The sequence below is a fragment of the Vitis riparia genome, chromosome 8 (assembly GCF_004353265.1).
Source record: "Vitis riparia cultivar Riparia Gloire de Montpellier isolate 1030 chromosome 8, EGFV_Vit.rip_1.0, whole genome shotgun sequence".
Lineage (NCBI taxonomy): Eukaryota > Viridiplantae > Streptophyta > Magnoliopsida > Vitales > Vitaceae > Vitis > Vitis riparia.
Window position 1 is genome coordinate 5,739,970 of NC_048438.1, and position 17,587 is coordinate 5,757,556.

The window sequence follows — 17,587 nt, forward strand, 5'->3', positions numbered from 1 at the left end:
ACCAACATGGGAAGACAACTCACCAGCCCGAAGAGAGTCTTAATCACCCGCGTCATTACAACATGGTCAAGACTCTCTCTTCTCTGAACATAGCTCATATTTCGTCCTTATACCTATGCACTCCTTCTCATTCACTTCAAATGTCCTCGTTTTGGTTGGTTCAAATTTCCAAATTCATCCAGAGCTGTGTCATAATCACATGATGTCGTAATGTATGGACCACTAGCTATTCTACCAAAATTGGTTCCACCGTGATACATGTAATAGTTTTGGGATGTGCCGCCAGTTTGGAAAAAATCGGGCAACCGAATAATAAAGATCTTCGCAGTTCAACATGGGTCCTTTCCACCCCAATTCTTAGACCAACCAACTTAATTCTTTGTCAATATGTTGGGTTTGTTTGTTGAATTTGGCCAAAAACCCTCACAATAAAATCCGTGGCAAGCATTCATAATAATATTGGAGCATCAACTTGTTGACACATAACCCAAGGAACCCCAGCATTCTAGCTCAAGAGCCATTCTAGCAGCCCATTTACATAGTCCTCCCATCTCTAACCAAATGAGCTTTCATTATTTCCATATTCATTCTCAATCTACAACATAATAATTGGACCACCTTGCCAAAAGAAAAACATTTCCTTCTACATCAGATCCTTTTTAACAACTCGCTGCATTTCATCCTTGAATGGTGCATTGTCTGTTCTAAATTCTATACCAGGGATATCACGTAGCCACACAGGGAAGCCCCCAAAATTCCATTTGGCACAAAGATAAGAACCAATGCGGAGATGGAAATACAACCCACTAGATCCCACTAGTTTCACAAACTTGACATTATCATATCTTCCTTCAAAGTTATACTATCATCTCACTGGCTCATGCCCATTCCAAAATACATAAACTTGGATAACATCTGTCCCACATTCCTTGCTCTTTGCAATAAGATCAGGCCACATATTGAAGGGCATGAACGACTCACCCAACTGAATTGTCAAAGAAAAACATAAGTGTTGCAAGCAAAACTCTGCCAGGAAACATTTTTCGGGATGAGAGAGAATTTTTCTGGTGAAGAATGAGACAAGATATGAGAGTGTAGAGATCAATGGCGGTGGGTAAGGGTGGAGTACAAGAGGAAGTATTGGTGTGTGGCCCATCGCAGGCATGTAAGCAACTGCCGCTTGATTTTGGATTGGGACTGCCTACCAATGCTGACAGTTCCCTGCGCCTTGTCTTGCAATTTCTCTTTTGATTGCTTCTTTTCCATTTTAGGTGCATCCTGGCATATTCCTCCATTCAGTCGTGTACATCAAGGATATTCTCATAAGCAAGTTCATCTTCAGCACAACATGAATATTGCTCTTTTAACCTCTCAACGTCAGTTATGTTGAGATTCACCATTGGGATGGATTTATTAAGTTCCCGAGCAAGCAACTCTGTCAAATCAACACCTCCAATTTCAAATCTTCTCGAGGCAATATGCTGAACTGCACCTTCAATTACTGGTGCAATAACTATCTGCCGATGACCAATATCAACAATGCAGCTTGAGATTCGTCCAACAACATGAAGTGATAATACTACTTGCTCTGATGCATAAAAGTCGGAGATATTAAATGTTTCAAACATCAATTGCACCAATTGTTCCTTGAAAGCCTTGGGAGTTGAAAGTGGGTCTGTAAATAAAATCTTCCATGGCATCCCAATCTCTAATAAAACCTCGCACAACTAAATCAACAGTAATGTCCTCAAATAACGAATTGTCTGTCAAGGGTCCATCTTCAAGTGTGCGTTTCATTTGGGTAGGAATTATCATGGAAGGAGCCTGATATAGAATAGTGAATCCAACTTTGAGAAACTTGGAACCAGTGTCGACCACTACTGCTTCCATGCTTTCAAGCTCGCCCAAAAAAAAAAAAAAAAAAAAAAAAAAAAAACAAACCCTAACTTTCAGTCTTCCCAGCTTCTAGCGCCTAAGCATTTGAAAATCTAGGCCTTAGTCATAGTGATTCAATAGCAATGTGGAGTGCTTGTATCTCCTGCTGTAAATCTTGTACCTTGTCTTCTTTATTCTCATATGTGTAATCGTTTCCTCATGCAAAACAAAACAAAATAAGCTTAATTTTTTTATAAAAAAAAAAAAAGAAACTAATGAAAATCATGAGATTGATAAATAAAATAAAAGAAGATTAAAAAAAAAAAGAAAAAGAAAAAACAAGAAAGACTAAATTACATAATTCTATGATTTAATTAGGAAACCAATGCATATTTCAATTCAAAGCAATTCAAGCAATTTTCAATTAAATAAGTAAATAAAAAAAGTTAAACAAAATAAATATAATTATTAAATGCATGCAATAATAATAAAAAGATTAAAAAAATTAAAAAAAATAAGAATAAAAAAAAATCAATCACGTGTTAGTCATACAAGCCATACAATTCTACTTGAGAGGTGACCTAAGCAAGACTAGGTATACCTAAGTAGGCCAGGGAGAGCCAAAATGGGCCCAAGTGAGCCTAAGTGGGCCTAAGGTGGTGCCTAATGTGCATAAGTGGGCCTAAGGTGCATAAGTGGGCCTAAGGTGCCTAAGTGGGCCTATGGTGCCTAAGTGGGCCTAAGATGCCTAAATGAGTCTAAGGTGCCTAAGTGGGCCTAAGGTACCTAAGTGGGCCTATGGTGCCTAAGTGGGTCTAAGGTGCCTAAGTGATCCTAAGGTGCCTAAGTGATCCTAAGTCTAAATAGGGTTGCCAAGAGTCATAATGGGGTTAGGTAAATCCCTCAATCAAAGTCCCCAAGGTGGCTTAGAAAAGATAGGCTACATGAGTAGTAATAGGCCACCAGGGAATTATTGTAAAGTATTGAACAAATACCTAATAAAACATGTGCTAGAAGGATAAAATGGAGGGTCTACAAATATGTAGGGATTGTAGGGTATAAAAGACATGTAAGAATCATTAACTTGTAAGACTAAAAACTTATTGGGCTTGATGACAAATGGGTTGGATGGGCTCCTTATAAAGTGATTTGATTCCCTTAGGGAAAAAAAAGAATAAGAAGTTATTTTGCTTAAAAAAAATTAGCTTAAAAAAAGAAGTTGAACCGTCCGTTTCACTGATTTGATTGCCAATTCAATTGATTCGATTTTGGTTCAACCCTTGGCCAACTCTATTAGTCGGACCAGACCGGAACCGTGATTGGCCAACGGTCAGACCAGCCAACTCGGTCCGGTTTTTAAAACGATGTTTAAACAAAAAAAAAATCCCAGAGGCATAACACGTATATTGATATTGTTTCTTTTAATTAATTTTGAATTTTATCTTAGAAATTTAATTTAATAAAAAATTAAACTTTTGGTCAATATTCTCCAACAACTTAAATATAATATATTTAATGTAGGTAAATTTAAGATAAAATAATATGAAATAATTTTTTAATTGACACCTAATTTTATATATAATAATATTTATTTTGGTATGATATGGACATTTCCACCTCCAAGAATTCCAACTTGAAAAGGAAAAGGAAGATTAATGGTTAATGTAATTTATACTTTAATAACATTATTATTTATACATAACAAATAAAAAGTAATTAATTATTGTTATACATTAAATTTATTACATAAAATTGTTAATTTTATAATAATAATTTGAGTGTGTCTTGAGATAGTTGAATTCCAAGCAATTGCATTCTTATCAAAAATTGTTTTGGAAAAATTAAGATAAAAGAATATAAAATATTTTTTAATTAACATACAATTTTATATTATATATAATAATATCTATTTTTGTGTGATATGGACATTTCCACCTACAAGAATTCTAGTGTTTGAAAAATCGAATTTTTTCACCGAAATATTGGCGAAATATCGATCGACGGTGGTTGAAACAAAATCAACCATTAATAATTGGTTGGGATAAAAATCAAGAAAAATCGAAAAAATTGCCAAAATATTGGTTGTAGGGAGATACATCGGCGAAAAAATTGAGCATGAGGCGACGGGTGAGGGTAGTTGAAAAAAACTTTGATAAATCACTGATAATTTGTGATTTTTTGAATTATTTTTAATTTATCCATTTTAAAATTATTTATTTTAAATTTATATTATCATTTTATTTTATATTATCCTTTTATTTATAACTATTTTTCATATTTATTTCATTAATCCTATTTTCACTCACTCAAAATTTGCTACAATATAAAAAAATTTAATGAAGTCCTAATATTTTATAAATTAAAATTAATTTGATAAGATAAATCATTAATAATTTTAATTATTTAAATAAATAAATGTTAATGGAAAAAATTGTCATAACATATTTTTAATAAAAGTTTAGAAATTAAATCTCAAATGAAATATTTTATATAGATCAATTTAATTTTTTTAATTTAAAATGTAATAAAACATGTTTTAATAAAAGTATTTTTTCATTTTTAAAATAAATGAATATAAATATATTAAAGGAATTTAAGCTAATTTTTTTTTATAAAAACTTGATAAATATTATTTTTAATTGTACTTATATCGATTACACTTACAAAATAACTTTAACATTATATTTTTGCTTATTTTTATCATTTTTTGGAGTTTTTTCAAGTATTTCTATGAATTTTGAATAATTTTCACTACATCGATATTTTTATCAAAATATCCACTTGTATTTCTCCAATATTTCCAATATATCCGTAAAATTCAAGTTCCGATATATCTCTGTATCTACTGATATTTCAAACCTTGAAGAATTCTAACTCGGAAGGAAAATGAAGATTACTTTTATAACATTGTTATTTATACATAATGTAACAAATAATTAATTTATAGTATTATTTACAAACAATAAATTAATTATTGTTATACATTAAATTTATTACATAAAATTATTAATTTTTATAATAATAATTTGAGTGTATCTTGATATGATTGAATTCCAAGCAATTGCATCCTTATCAAAAACTATTTTGAAAAAATTAAAATAAAATAACATATTTCATCCTTATAAAAAAATTGTTTAAAAAAATTAAGGTAAAATAATTTAAAATATTTTTTTAATTGACATCTAATTTTTTTTTATATAATCTTATTTATTTTTTTATGATATGGACATTCCCACCTAGAATAATTTAACTCAAGAAAGAAAAGGAAGATTAACGGTTGATATAATTTATACTTCTATAATATTGTATTTATACATAATATATAAAAATAATTAATTTATAATATTATATATAAATAATATATTAATTATTGTTATACATTAAATTTATTACATAAAATTATTAGTTTTATAATAATTTGATTGTATCTTGAAATGATAGAATTCCAAGCAATTGCATTCTTATAAAAAATTGTTTCAAAAAAAAAAAAAGATAAAATAATATAAAATATATTTTTTAATTGACATCTAATTTTATATATTATAATATTTATTTTTGTATGATATGGAAATTTCCACCCCCAATAATTCTAATTCAAGAAGGAAGAAGAAGATTAATGGTTAATATAATTTATACTTTTATAATATTATAAATATATATATTTTTTAAACTCACAAGAGGTAGTCTCAATTTTGAGTTAAATTTGATGTCACTATGTTGCCATAGATCTCAAAATAAGAACTTCTAAGAATTTTTTTTTCTTGGGTCGCCATAGAATCTAAAAAAGAAACTTAAAAAATCTTTCTTTTTTCTTGGGTCACAATAAATGGATATAAAAAACTAAAATTTTTACAATAATAAAAAACTAAAATTTTTACAATAATAAAAAATTCCTATGCTCTTATAATGGATCTTACAACCTGTCTATTGAAAGGAAACAATTTTTACAACCGATAATTATTAGTAAATCCAAAAGTAATAATGACATTCATTCATTCATTTGGGTCATGAGATGAATAAAACAAAGTTAGCATACCCTATAAAGGATCTAACATACTAGAACCTAACCTAGGGCTTTGATACTAGTTGTTAGGAACCTCAAATTACTTTGTTCCCTATCCTTGGATCTCGTAAGGTGCATGCATCTATCCTTACGAATATCTAAATATATCATAACAAAATAAAATGGCAATAAAGATCATTATTAACTATAGATCTAGAGATATAGTATTCATACCTAGATCTAGATGTTCCTAGATCAATTCTTGGTGGTGAAAAACATGCTTGAAGGTCTCGTATACCCAAGATCTTTTATCCAATGACTTGAACCACGATCTTAACACCCCAAAGTGTAGGCTTTGGAATGGATAAATCCTAGGCTCTTTCTCTTTGGAGGTGGAAGACAACTTTTACACTAAAAGTGATGGAAACCCAACCCCTAAAGGGTATTTAGAAAGTTCCCTTACTGGGCTTAAGTAGCTTGAGCCCACCAAGACTTGGGTTACTTAGTCCAAAACGAGTCCTAATTGATTAATTAACCACATAGGGTCATCTAATTAATCAATTAACTCAATCCAAAGAACTTGTTCATTATTATTTGTACAACCTTGCATAATTATCAAAACACCCTTATGTTCAAGAATGAACCTAGAGTCAATCCAACCCTCATAAATTGTGTCATCATGGTATATGAGATTAGAGTGGGGACCATTACGACCCACAAGAGTATTGGATTCCTCATAATCTAATTCTAAAATTGATTTTACATTCCACTAAAAAGAATTAACTGCACTCCTGTATCCTATGTAGTAACAATGAGACAAAGTTTAGGTTTTTGACCTACTATTAACTAAATGTAAGCCCCATATGAACTGGTGTCCATAATCTAACAAGGTGCTATCACCTATGAAGATTACCTCTCAAATCCTTAAGTTACAAATCTCACTTATTATGTGATCAACTAACATACTCTAGCTTCAATGAGCATATGCCAAATTCTACTAAAAAAATTATTCCGGTTACAGATTTCATGATCGCATGTCCTTTTGGTCATCCAAGGGGACACACTGTCTTAATCCCATAAGTATCATGGTGTCTTTATTGAGAATACTTGTTGCCACCAACCTTCATCAATAGTAACCTAATTCATAAGGATATATGACCACTTTAGGGCCTCACCCATAGGTCAAAGCATCTTATTACTTTTGGCATAGATTCAATATCCTCTCAAGGTTGAGAGTCTATGTAGTATAGTACGTTGGTGAATCATGACAATTGATAAATTTGTTTCATGATTCATTATAAGTCCTGTCTTGTAAGTATCACACATATTAGTGCCCTTACAATGGGAAACCCATCCTAACGGCCAAGACAAGTCATCCTTCCAATTAAGAGGTGGTGCACTACAGTCTCTACTGGATTGCCCAAATCTATGAACTAACTATAGACAACTTATATACTTATAAGGAACTCATGACTTATATCCTTTGTGCAACTCCTAATACACCCCAAGTTATGTACAATGCAAGAGATATGGGTTGAATGCTCAAGTAAATGTCATTGCATAAAATAGATGGTAAGGGGATAGTTAAGTTTGACTTTGTTACATCATGTTTTGCTTTTAGGGGCTTAATCTCAACTTTGCATGTAATGTTATGTGCTAGATCAAATATTTTCTATTATAGGTATGGTGAGTTGATTTCAATAAATCCAAGTCCAAAACACCAGACAATAGTTAAGCATATACTCAAGTATCTTAGGAGAATGAGAGATTATGTGCTTGTGTTCTAGAGTATTGAGATAGTTCAAAGGGGTGACATAATAGTTGGAAAAGATAGTTTTGTTAGACAACCCGGTGGATCCTTTAACCAAGACATTGATGAAAAAAGTCTTTGATAGTTATAAGAATGTCTTAGGTTTTAAATGAGTATCTAGTATGCATTGATAACATAATGCTTTGAGGGCTAGTGGGAGAATATTAGGATAGATATCTTAAAAGCTTAACATAATAGTTTTGGAATCCATTATTTATTTAATGATATTCTAGTTTTACTTTTATCTATCATTATTCTGTGCATTATACTTTATGAGCATTCTCACCTAGAATCTTTTGCATTGTACATGATTGGGATGCATTAAGAGTTATAAGAAAGATTCAAGTTATGGGTTCCTTACAAATAAATGATTTGTTCACAGTAAGTTCATGGACTTAGATAATCCATTTAAGGTTGTAGTGCACCACCTTCTAATTGAAAGAATAATGAGTCTTGGCCATTGGGATGATGTTCCCATGGTGAGTGCACTAGTGTATATGGTAACATATTGGATAGGATTCACAATGAGTCATGACATAGGTTATCGGGTAGTTATGACTTCACCAAGTTGCTACATTGTATTATCTTAACCTTGAGAGAATACTGAGTTTATGCCAAAGTTAGCAATGACTTTGACCTATGGTGAGATGCTAAAGTGATCATATATTCCCTATGGATTGGGTTACTATTGATGGAAGTAGTAGCAACAAGTATTCTTAATAAAAACACCATGATATCTCATCAACTTTGAGACATTATGTTTCCTTAGGTGATCCTAAGGATGTATGATCATGAAATCCATGGGCTCGTAGTAATTCCTTTAGTGGAAATTAATATATGATCTTAGTGAGTTAGAGTATGTCAATTGTTCATATAATAGGAGGATCTATAACTTGAGGATAGTATAGATAGTCTTGAAAGGCTGATAGTTCTCATCTTGATAGACTATAGACGACTAGTTCATGGGAAGACTACATATAGTGAATAACAGGTCATAGATCTGAGCACTTGTGTCTCGTGTAATATATGTAGGGTATTGGAGCATAGTTGAATCTCTATAATGGGACTTTAAGTCAACTTCGTAATTGGATTTTGAGGAAGCCATTACTGTCCTATGGGTCAAAATGATCTTCGTTCAAGCTTATATTCCTTGATGATATGGTTTATAAGAGTTGGATAGGTTTTTAGTTCACTTATGTGCATAAGGGTGTTTTGCTAATTATGCGAGGTTGCATGAGGGTAAGTGAACAATATCTATGGATTGGGCTAGACTAATTTAAGCCTTATTGGTTTAATTAATCAATTAGCAAACTTATGGTTATATTAAGTGATCCAAACTCATGGTGGGCTTAAGTCACTTAAGCCCCATAGGAAACTAATAAACACTCCTCTTAGGGGTGAGGGCTTTAGTCTTGCTACATTTCCCTTCAGTCCAAAGAGAGAAAACCCTAGCCTTCAACCTAGAGATCTCTACCATTTCTGTGCCTAAACTCAAGGAGGAGTCATCAAGGAGGAAGGAATAGGAAAATGGGGTGATTATTGAGTTTATGATATCATTTATAGGTTTGGAGTGTTCTACCCTAATAGGAATCGATAAAGAACATCCAAATCACAAGTATGTGAGTAATCTCTAGATTTTTTGTATTATTATTGGTTTTTGAATACCAAGTTTTCTATTGAGCTTAGATATAGAGAGCCTATGATAGGGTTGAATGCATCCTAATGATCTAAGGCATGTGAATTGAGCAATTCGGGGTTTTCCAATAACCATGGCTCATCATAGGTCCTATCTAATGTGTAATCGTACACATTAGTGCACTCACCATGGACGACCCATTTTGATGACCAAGATCCCTCAAATTAGGATGTGGTGCACTACAGGCTTAAATGAATTGTCATAAGTCCATGAATCAGTTGTAAATAAGTCATCTAATTCCAAGGAACTCATGACTTGAATCTTCCATGAAACTCTGAATATACCAAAATCATGTATAATGCAAAAGATGTCAGATATGAATGCTCATAATGTAATGCATGGAATAAGATCTAAAGAATTTGGAAACTTGAATATTATGAAATAAATAATAAATCCAATGAATGTTAGATTATGTCATGTTTTGAAGGACTCTATCCTAACATGGTGATACTAGAGGATGACAACTAGGATACTTTAAGCTATAGTGATCCTATCTTTGTTTGTTTTTTTTTTCTCCTTAAATTATTACATATTAAGCTTTATTATATTACAATAGAGAAAAATGGTCAATTTTAGAAGATAAGATATCTTATGCAATAACTATAAGTGCACAAATTTATAGTGAAACACTTTAGACTGGAAGGTTGTATTGGGGAATGTTGTTGCTGAGAGAGTATTATGACCTTTTATGAAATTTGCACTACATAGATGAGTTACACTCTCTAGAGTAGTGGAATATGGTGCTTGGAAGTAGTTTTGGTGAATTGGATTGGCTACTTTATATCTTAAATTTATGAAGAAATGGGATTCAAATATGAATTAATAAGACCAAGGTGTGAAGAAGTTAAACAAACCAATTTTTAATAAAATTTGTCAACATATATGAAAATGAGCCCATAGTTTGAACAAGTTGGACAAAGGTAAAAGAAAATGAGGACAAGTAATTTGTATCATAAAGGTAAAGTATGAAGAAATGAGACCTAAGTTATATGAAGTCTTGGGATCAAAGTACAAAAAATTAAGACTAAGGTACAAACATGTAGGACTAGGTACAATAAAATAGAACTGTAGTATAAGAAAATGATGAGATAAAGGTATCAATTAATGAACTAATGTAAAACCAAATGAGAGTCAAGTAGGAAGTTATGAGCCCAAGATACAAAAAAATAGGATTAAGGTACAATAAAATAAGACTATGATAATGTATAAGCATTAGGGCTAAGAGACAACAAAATAACATAATGTGAATAAATAAAATCTTTGTACGAATTAATGGGAGCAAGGTAAATCCAAATAAGAGTAAAATATAAAGATATGAAACCTAATTATAAACAAATAATATCAAGGTACAATGAAATGAGACTATGATATGAAAAAAGAAGTCGAGGTACCAAAAAATAAAAATAAACAAAAATTATAGAAAATTTAAATAAAGTAATTTTCAATAAATTTGTTAAAATAGGAATGATTAAGACTTTGATATAACCGAATGAGACTATGAGCAAGGTAATGAGATAAGTACATCCTAAACAAATGAAGAAATGTGACCCACATACGAACAAATGAAACCAAAGGATAAAGAAATTAGACAATCTAATTGTCAATAAATCTGGTCTAGTATTAACATGTAAGACCCGAACACAGTTTTTTTTTAGGTAAATTAGTGATCATCTACATAAACTAAATATTTTATATTAGGGGGAAGGGGGACTTATGTAAGTATGTAAAATTTAGGAATTATAGATTAAAAAAAAAAACCAAGAAGGGCTATTTCATGAGTAGTGCATTTTTAGGCAAAAAAATTCCATTTCATGCACTAGTACAGTGTCCTCCCCATATTGGCTGAAAATGCCCTTGGAGTGTCTTTTTGGCTGGCACCCACACTAGCCAACAAGGCAATGTGGTAGCCACGTTAGCCTCCTCCATTGGCTGAAAAATTATCACTTACCACCACCTTAAAAACTTATTGAAACATAATTGTCCTTTTAAAACATAATAATACATGTTAAACCATAATAAAACAAAATTAAAAACTGATTGAAATGAAAACTAAAATGAATCAACATCTGTTCTCTGGTGGAGCCCTAACCCCATGAAATGGGCTTACTTGGTGGAGCCTTAACCCTCATGTCTTGGAAAAAGTGGCCCAACCATTTTTCCATCTCTACATGAGGTTCGTTGCCTATGACATCGACTTTGTGTTGGTAGAAAGGGAGTGAGAAACCCTCTATCTCTTCAAATCTATAACCCTTGGAAAATGAGTGAAGACGAAAGCAGTAGGAAAATTGGTGGTTTACATGCACTATTTATTTGTTCTCTTCTCTAATTTCAACAATTGTATCTCCTGAGGTTGTGGAAACACCATGGATTCCCACCAGTGATCCTGATTTCCTACCAAACTCCAACCGTTTAGGGTTTATTCTTATGCCATCCTCCCATAGTGAGTCTTGTCATTATTTCCTTTGTTTTTTTCCATGCCTTTTATAGATGAATTTATTTGGAATTTGTTAGGGGTTTTTCTTTGATTGGGTCTTTTTGTGATGGGTCCATGGGAATTTCTTTGGAAGTTGTTGGGGTTTTTGTGAAACTAGTTGTTTTGGTGATGGGTTATTGGGGAATTTAATTTCTGTTTGAGTTGGTACTTTGTTTGGTTACTAAGAAAATATGGGAAAATAAAGAGGGATGTAGTTTTTTGAATGTTGTTTTAGTTGAATTGAGCTTGATTCAGTTTGGTCTAGCATTAAACTTTGTACCCTTTTCCTTTTTCATATTCTAATTCACAAAATGTGAAAAATTGGAAATTTTCTTTTCCTTTATTTTCTTGGAAAGCAAATGAGTTATTAGAAGAATGGAAATTGATGTACTTTGAAAGTTTACATATATAAAGACATGCATAGAGATTTATTATGATTTATAGTGATAAATTGAGTATCCCTGAATTTTTGAAGTAATTTGGAGAATATATGATAAGCAGATGTAAATGATTAGGGTGCATGTTAGAAATATGGAAACATATAATTAGAACATTTTGTAGATGGTTGTATGACACCATGATGTATTTTTTGAAAATTAGGTATTTGTTTCCTGAAATATTCAAGGCATATGGTAATAATTTAAGAAGTATTGAATTATACGAGAAAAAGTTGGTATTATTCGCTTAATGAAAATTAGGGATGAACTCAAAAAATTACTAGTTTTGTTATTTGAACCTCACAAGTGAGGTTGTGTTAGGTTTCTTGGAATTGGAACTTGAAAACCTAATTTGAAACCTTCTCTTTGGGTTCTTAATGCACATTTGAGATTGAATTTGAATTCGTTAAACTCCAAACACATGATTTAATACTTTGATGTTTGTGAAATGAAATATTTACTTTCAATTCTAAGTTAAATCCCATATAGGCTAAAATACATCCTTAGCATTTTGGTGGAATTTTTGTTTCTTATTTTCTATAGATAATGATATATGTTTGATATTGCTTTTACATTATATGGTTTGAAGTTTTAAATTGAGTTTTGGATAGGGTCATTGATTTGATGCAAAAATTGATTTTGGTGTATAATCTATTTGGTTTTTGAGAGAGTGTTGGAAAAAAAGATAAATAACAAATATGAACTTTAATTTTTTCTTTATAGTCGCTTGGTTGCCAAGAACGAAAAAGGTTAAATGTGATATTCAATTAATTAATTTATTTTTAATTCTTTTTCCTATGTTTTTTCAAAAACAAATTCAAGGACAGAGTTTTATCAGAGTTTTGTTGAGTGTTTGTTTAAAAGGAAATAAGAAGTTTGATTGATATAAATTGCATGTTTCTTAGTTTGAACCTTGGTCTTGTGTCCGAGATTATATATTGGATGATGAAAACACTTGATTGATTATGTTGCAACATTGCTTTCACCACCATCATATTCATTGTGGCCTTTGTAATTCATGCTTGGATTTGTGATCGCTTACAAATACCCAATTTCCTTCTTAATTTTAGTGTGTCGATATTCATACCAATATGTGTATGATGACAAATAATTTGATATATCATTTCAATTCCAATACTTGGTGAACTTGATCTTACAATATGTGATTGTTTTGTTTAGCTTTGTTATACTGAGTATTTGCATTTTTTTTTGTGGAAGAGGCATTTGTAGATGAAGAATTGCTAACCTTCCATACCTGGTTATAATTACTAAAGCATGTTAATTCTAACTTTCATATTTTGTTTGGATGAAAACATAGTTGTAGTAGTATATTATCTGAGAAATTAAAGAGTACCTATTTAGATGGGTATCATAGAGAATAAATATATTTCTTCTTATCATGTAACTTGTCAATCCCATTCTTTGACCATGTTTTATTTATTTATTTATTTTTATTTAGTAGAAACCCGATTGTTGCTAAATTAAGATCCTCATTTATGTTCATTCCGCCAAAAATTTTCCATTGATCACTATTTGTGCACTATAATGAGTTTGACTCTAGTTATTATTATCTTATGATCTATCAATTGTGGTCACCCTTGTATTAAGGAGATTAGAAAAAGGATATGAGAATATTGAATTGGTCATGAAGATAGAACCTTCTATTATTTTTCAATATGAATGTATTTGATATTGAATTGGACATTCAAGGGAAAAAGTTGTAAGACATTTCGACCATTGGTGAAAAATTGGCAAGTCATGGTTGATTGTTGAAGTTAATGTCTTTGTATCTTTATTTATTTACATAAATCATGATAGTGATAAAATATAAATAATATTATTTTTATAGAGATATTAATTTTTATGATTAAGTAAATAAATTAAAGAACAAAATGCCTTTTCAAAGCTCGTATTAAGTTTATTAGAAGATAATATATTTGTGCGTAATCTTGATTTTCATCTAAATTAATAAGATGAAATAACTTAGATCAGTTCAATTGTGATGCGATTCCAACATGTTCTGCATAAAGGCGGTGGTATTTTAAGTAAAAAACATTGTTACTTGTAAATAAAAATAGTTTCTCTTTTAGAAGAGAACTATTATACACTTCTGTAGTCTTAGCCTTAACGTGATTGAGATATGTTTGACATTGTTTGCAAACAATGACAATTAACACTTTTTGTTTTAATGATGTACCAAGGTCAATTAAGTAAATCCTTAGCATGCCACCCAACCCTTGTACAAGTTGAAGGTACAATAATTGTAATGTTAACATCAATTTTTTCGCTATAAATTCTTAATGTTGGTTGAATGATGTACACTTTTGATGTGAGTTGTGATTGATGTTGACTTAGGGTACAACCCTTTAATGTAAGAGTAACATTGTGATAAAACTGGAAATGTTGTATCCATCTAGTCTTTGTTTAATGGACATCTAAGTTGGTATTCTATATATCATGGATGGGAAACAATTGTCCAACGTACATTTCTAGCTTCATTGTTTAACATACACTTCTAGGCTCGTGCAAAGGAAATAGTTGTCCAAAATATCTCTATTTGAAGTTAAGATTTTTAGTTTTGGTCAATATTACTAAAGATAATTAACATTATTATCATCATTTGGATAATTGCTTATTCAAATGTAAGTGGGATGAATACATTCTTTGTCTTTTGAGGTTATGTTGTTGTAACCTTTGACAATTAAGTGCACATTTATTATGCTTAACTTTTAACACCTAAAGTTAGTTTTGTCATCTCTGTTAAGAAATACCTTATGCAAGATATTAGATTTCTTTGTATTCCTTAATGAATCAACTATATAATTTTCCATTTGCTATTGACTAGGTGTGTGAATATAAAGTTATGCATTGTTTGAAGTGGTACATTCAGTTACATTCATTGTTACCTCTGGGTACACAAAGTGTTATAAGGGTGGTTTTCATGTCATTTGGTGATGTTTCAATGTTTGATGAATACCTTATGTTAGCCTAAGGGTTCTCTTAATCGTGTTTTAATGATAACAAACCATGGTTAAGTTACTAATTGGTTTGAATTATAAAGAGTTTCAAGTTTTAATTTGGAGATTCATCAAAGGACCCAATAGATGCATGACCAATGCAATTAAAAGACCTTTAATAATAGGAAACATATGTAAAATGAATGCATTGGTGCACTTAGGTTTTTCATATCTTTTCATGCATTTTTAAAAACTCGGTTTATGCATCAAAGTAACATTTCCATCCAAATCTGAGTTCTATCAAATTGAGAACAACCCAATTGATCAAGGTATAAATACAACAATATGGTGACTTCACCATCTTAGTCCTTAATCTTTCGATTCCCTTGTGTTTGTTTTATTGAGACAATCAAAACCCCATTTCCCCCTTAAAAATCCCACTACTATTCCAAAAAAATAAAAAATAAAAAATAAAAAGAAAAGAAAACTTCATTTGTCTATGGAAAAGAAACTTCAGAATAGGGAAAAAGAATAAAGCTAATTGTATAGTACCGGCTCTCCATGAAGACTTTGTCGCGGTGCAATAGAAACAAAGGACCAATTGACTCACCATTTGGTTCTGAGTGAGGAGTTTGCAAATGGGTCCAATGTTGTACTATCTTGATTATATGTAATGTATGGTAAATTGGTAAGTTGATTTTTTTTTTTTAATTATTCACAACCAACATAAAAAGAAGGGTTGGGGCTGAAAAATGGGTAATAAGTTGGGTATGATGATGATGATGTTTGAGATAAACTGTTAAGTTGATTTATTTATTTATTATTTAAGGCTTCGGCTTGCTATAAATATAGGGTAGGTTACAAACACTTGACATAAATGATGAGTTGAAGGGTATTTTTGAAAAAAAGAAAAAGAAATTGATAAGAGTAGTTTTTGGAAACAAAAGATGTAAACCATCTCTAACTTTTATAAGTAGTATATATATTGTATTTATTTTGTATAACTTATGGTTATAAAAATTTCTCATATTTATATTTTTGTCTAATTTTAGGTTATAGAATTTTAAAAGCAGTCACTGAGAAATTGTGTAAATAATGAAAATATTTAACATTTAAATTTTGTTGTGTAGCTTATTAAGAAAAAAAAGAAGGGAAATGAGGACTTTTTCCATAGTGAACATATTTAAAAAAATAAAAAAAATACAGAAATGAATTTAGAGAGAGAAATTTAAAAAAAAATCAATTAAGTTATGTTATTCTAGTAACCAATCATCATGTTAAAAGCTTGAGAATATTTGTTTAAAAATATTTTTCAAATGAAAATCAATAAAATTTTATTTTCAAATTGTTTGGATTTTCCAATTCCTCCTATGGATTCTTGAGGTATTTTTTCAAACATCCACGAATTTTGAGAAAAATTTATTAGCACATTTTATGTATGTTATTAAAAATGTGTTTTATTTATATTTTTTTTTCTTCCTCAAAATGGAGAATAATTTTCACATGCGTTATCAAATATGTATTTTATGATTTTATTATTATTTATTTTTTAAGAAAATAACACCTAAACAATATAAAAATTTGTAGGCCCAAGCCCAACAGATCTAAAGTGGATAGTCCGAAAGACAGTTCACAATCCAAAAGGGAAAACGGGTCACAGACCTCCACGACTTGCCTTGGCTATTGGCTCGCAACAGAGAGAAGGCGCTCAGAGATCTGAGCAATTCCCTCAGAAGCCGAGTCGACCCAGTGAATGAGTTTGACTCAGCACCATCATTGAAGCCGAGTGGAGAAGCTCACTACCATCCACTCACCGGCCGGCAGCGGCGACGACAACGATGGCGACGATGCTAGGGCAATCCGATCCGGCGAATTCGCCACTTGGCCTAATGCTATTGGACGAGATCACTCCGGTGGTGATGGTTCTCCGCACTCCTCTTGTCGAAGAAGCTTGCCTCAAGAACGGCCTCAACCTCGTCGAATTGCTTACTCCTTTCTGTACCTTTAACAATATCGACGGTAAAATCATACATCTATGTGTATCTTGTGCCTCTATTTGTGTATAATGGTGAGTGAAATTTGAGATGATTGTGTTTGGATCCTTTTGATTTGTGGCAGTTCCAGTACGGACGGCGAGCGATCAACCTTATAGGCTTCAGAAATTCAAATTACGATTGTTTTATGCATCGGATATCCGACAGCCGAATCTGGAGGTAGTTTTTTTCTTAATGCTGTGCTTGGTAGCCGAGAAAATAATTTAAAATGAAAGAAATTAAACCTTTCCTTAGCTGAACTCAATGAGAGGATTTGGACTTGTTCATCAGTTGCTCTCATTT

General features: G+C 31.3%; 1 protein-coding gene and 1 pseudogene across 1 annotated transcript in view; one reads left to right on the plus strand and one right to left on the minus strand.

Annotated features, from left to right (window-relative positions):
- Window positions 1-1,295: 1,295 nt before the first annotated feature.
- Window positions 1,296-1,890, minus strand: LOC117920256 (annotated as a pseudogene).
- A 15,032-nt stretch (window positions 1,891-16,922) lies between these two features.
- The window catches only part of LOC117920127 (trafficking protein particle complex subunit 8), a 52,559-nt gene continuing 51,894 nt past the window's right edge, over window positions 16,923-17,587 (plus strand). The window contains exons 1-2 of the mRNA XM_034837485.1: window positions 16,923-17,270; window positions 17,370-17,464. Of these exons, the coding sequence (XP_034693376.1) occupies window positions 17,090-17,270; window positions 17,370-17,464 (276 nt within the window). The 5' untranslated portion in view covers window positions 16,923-17,089. The remainder of the gene's footprint in view (window positions 17,271-17,369; window positions 17,465-17,587) is intronic.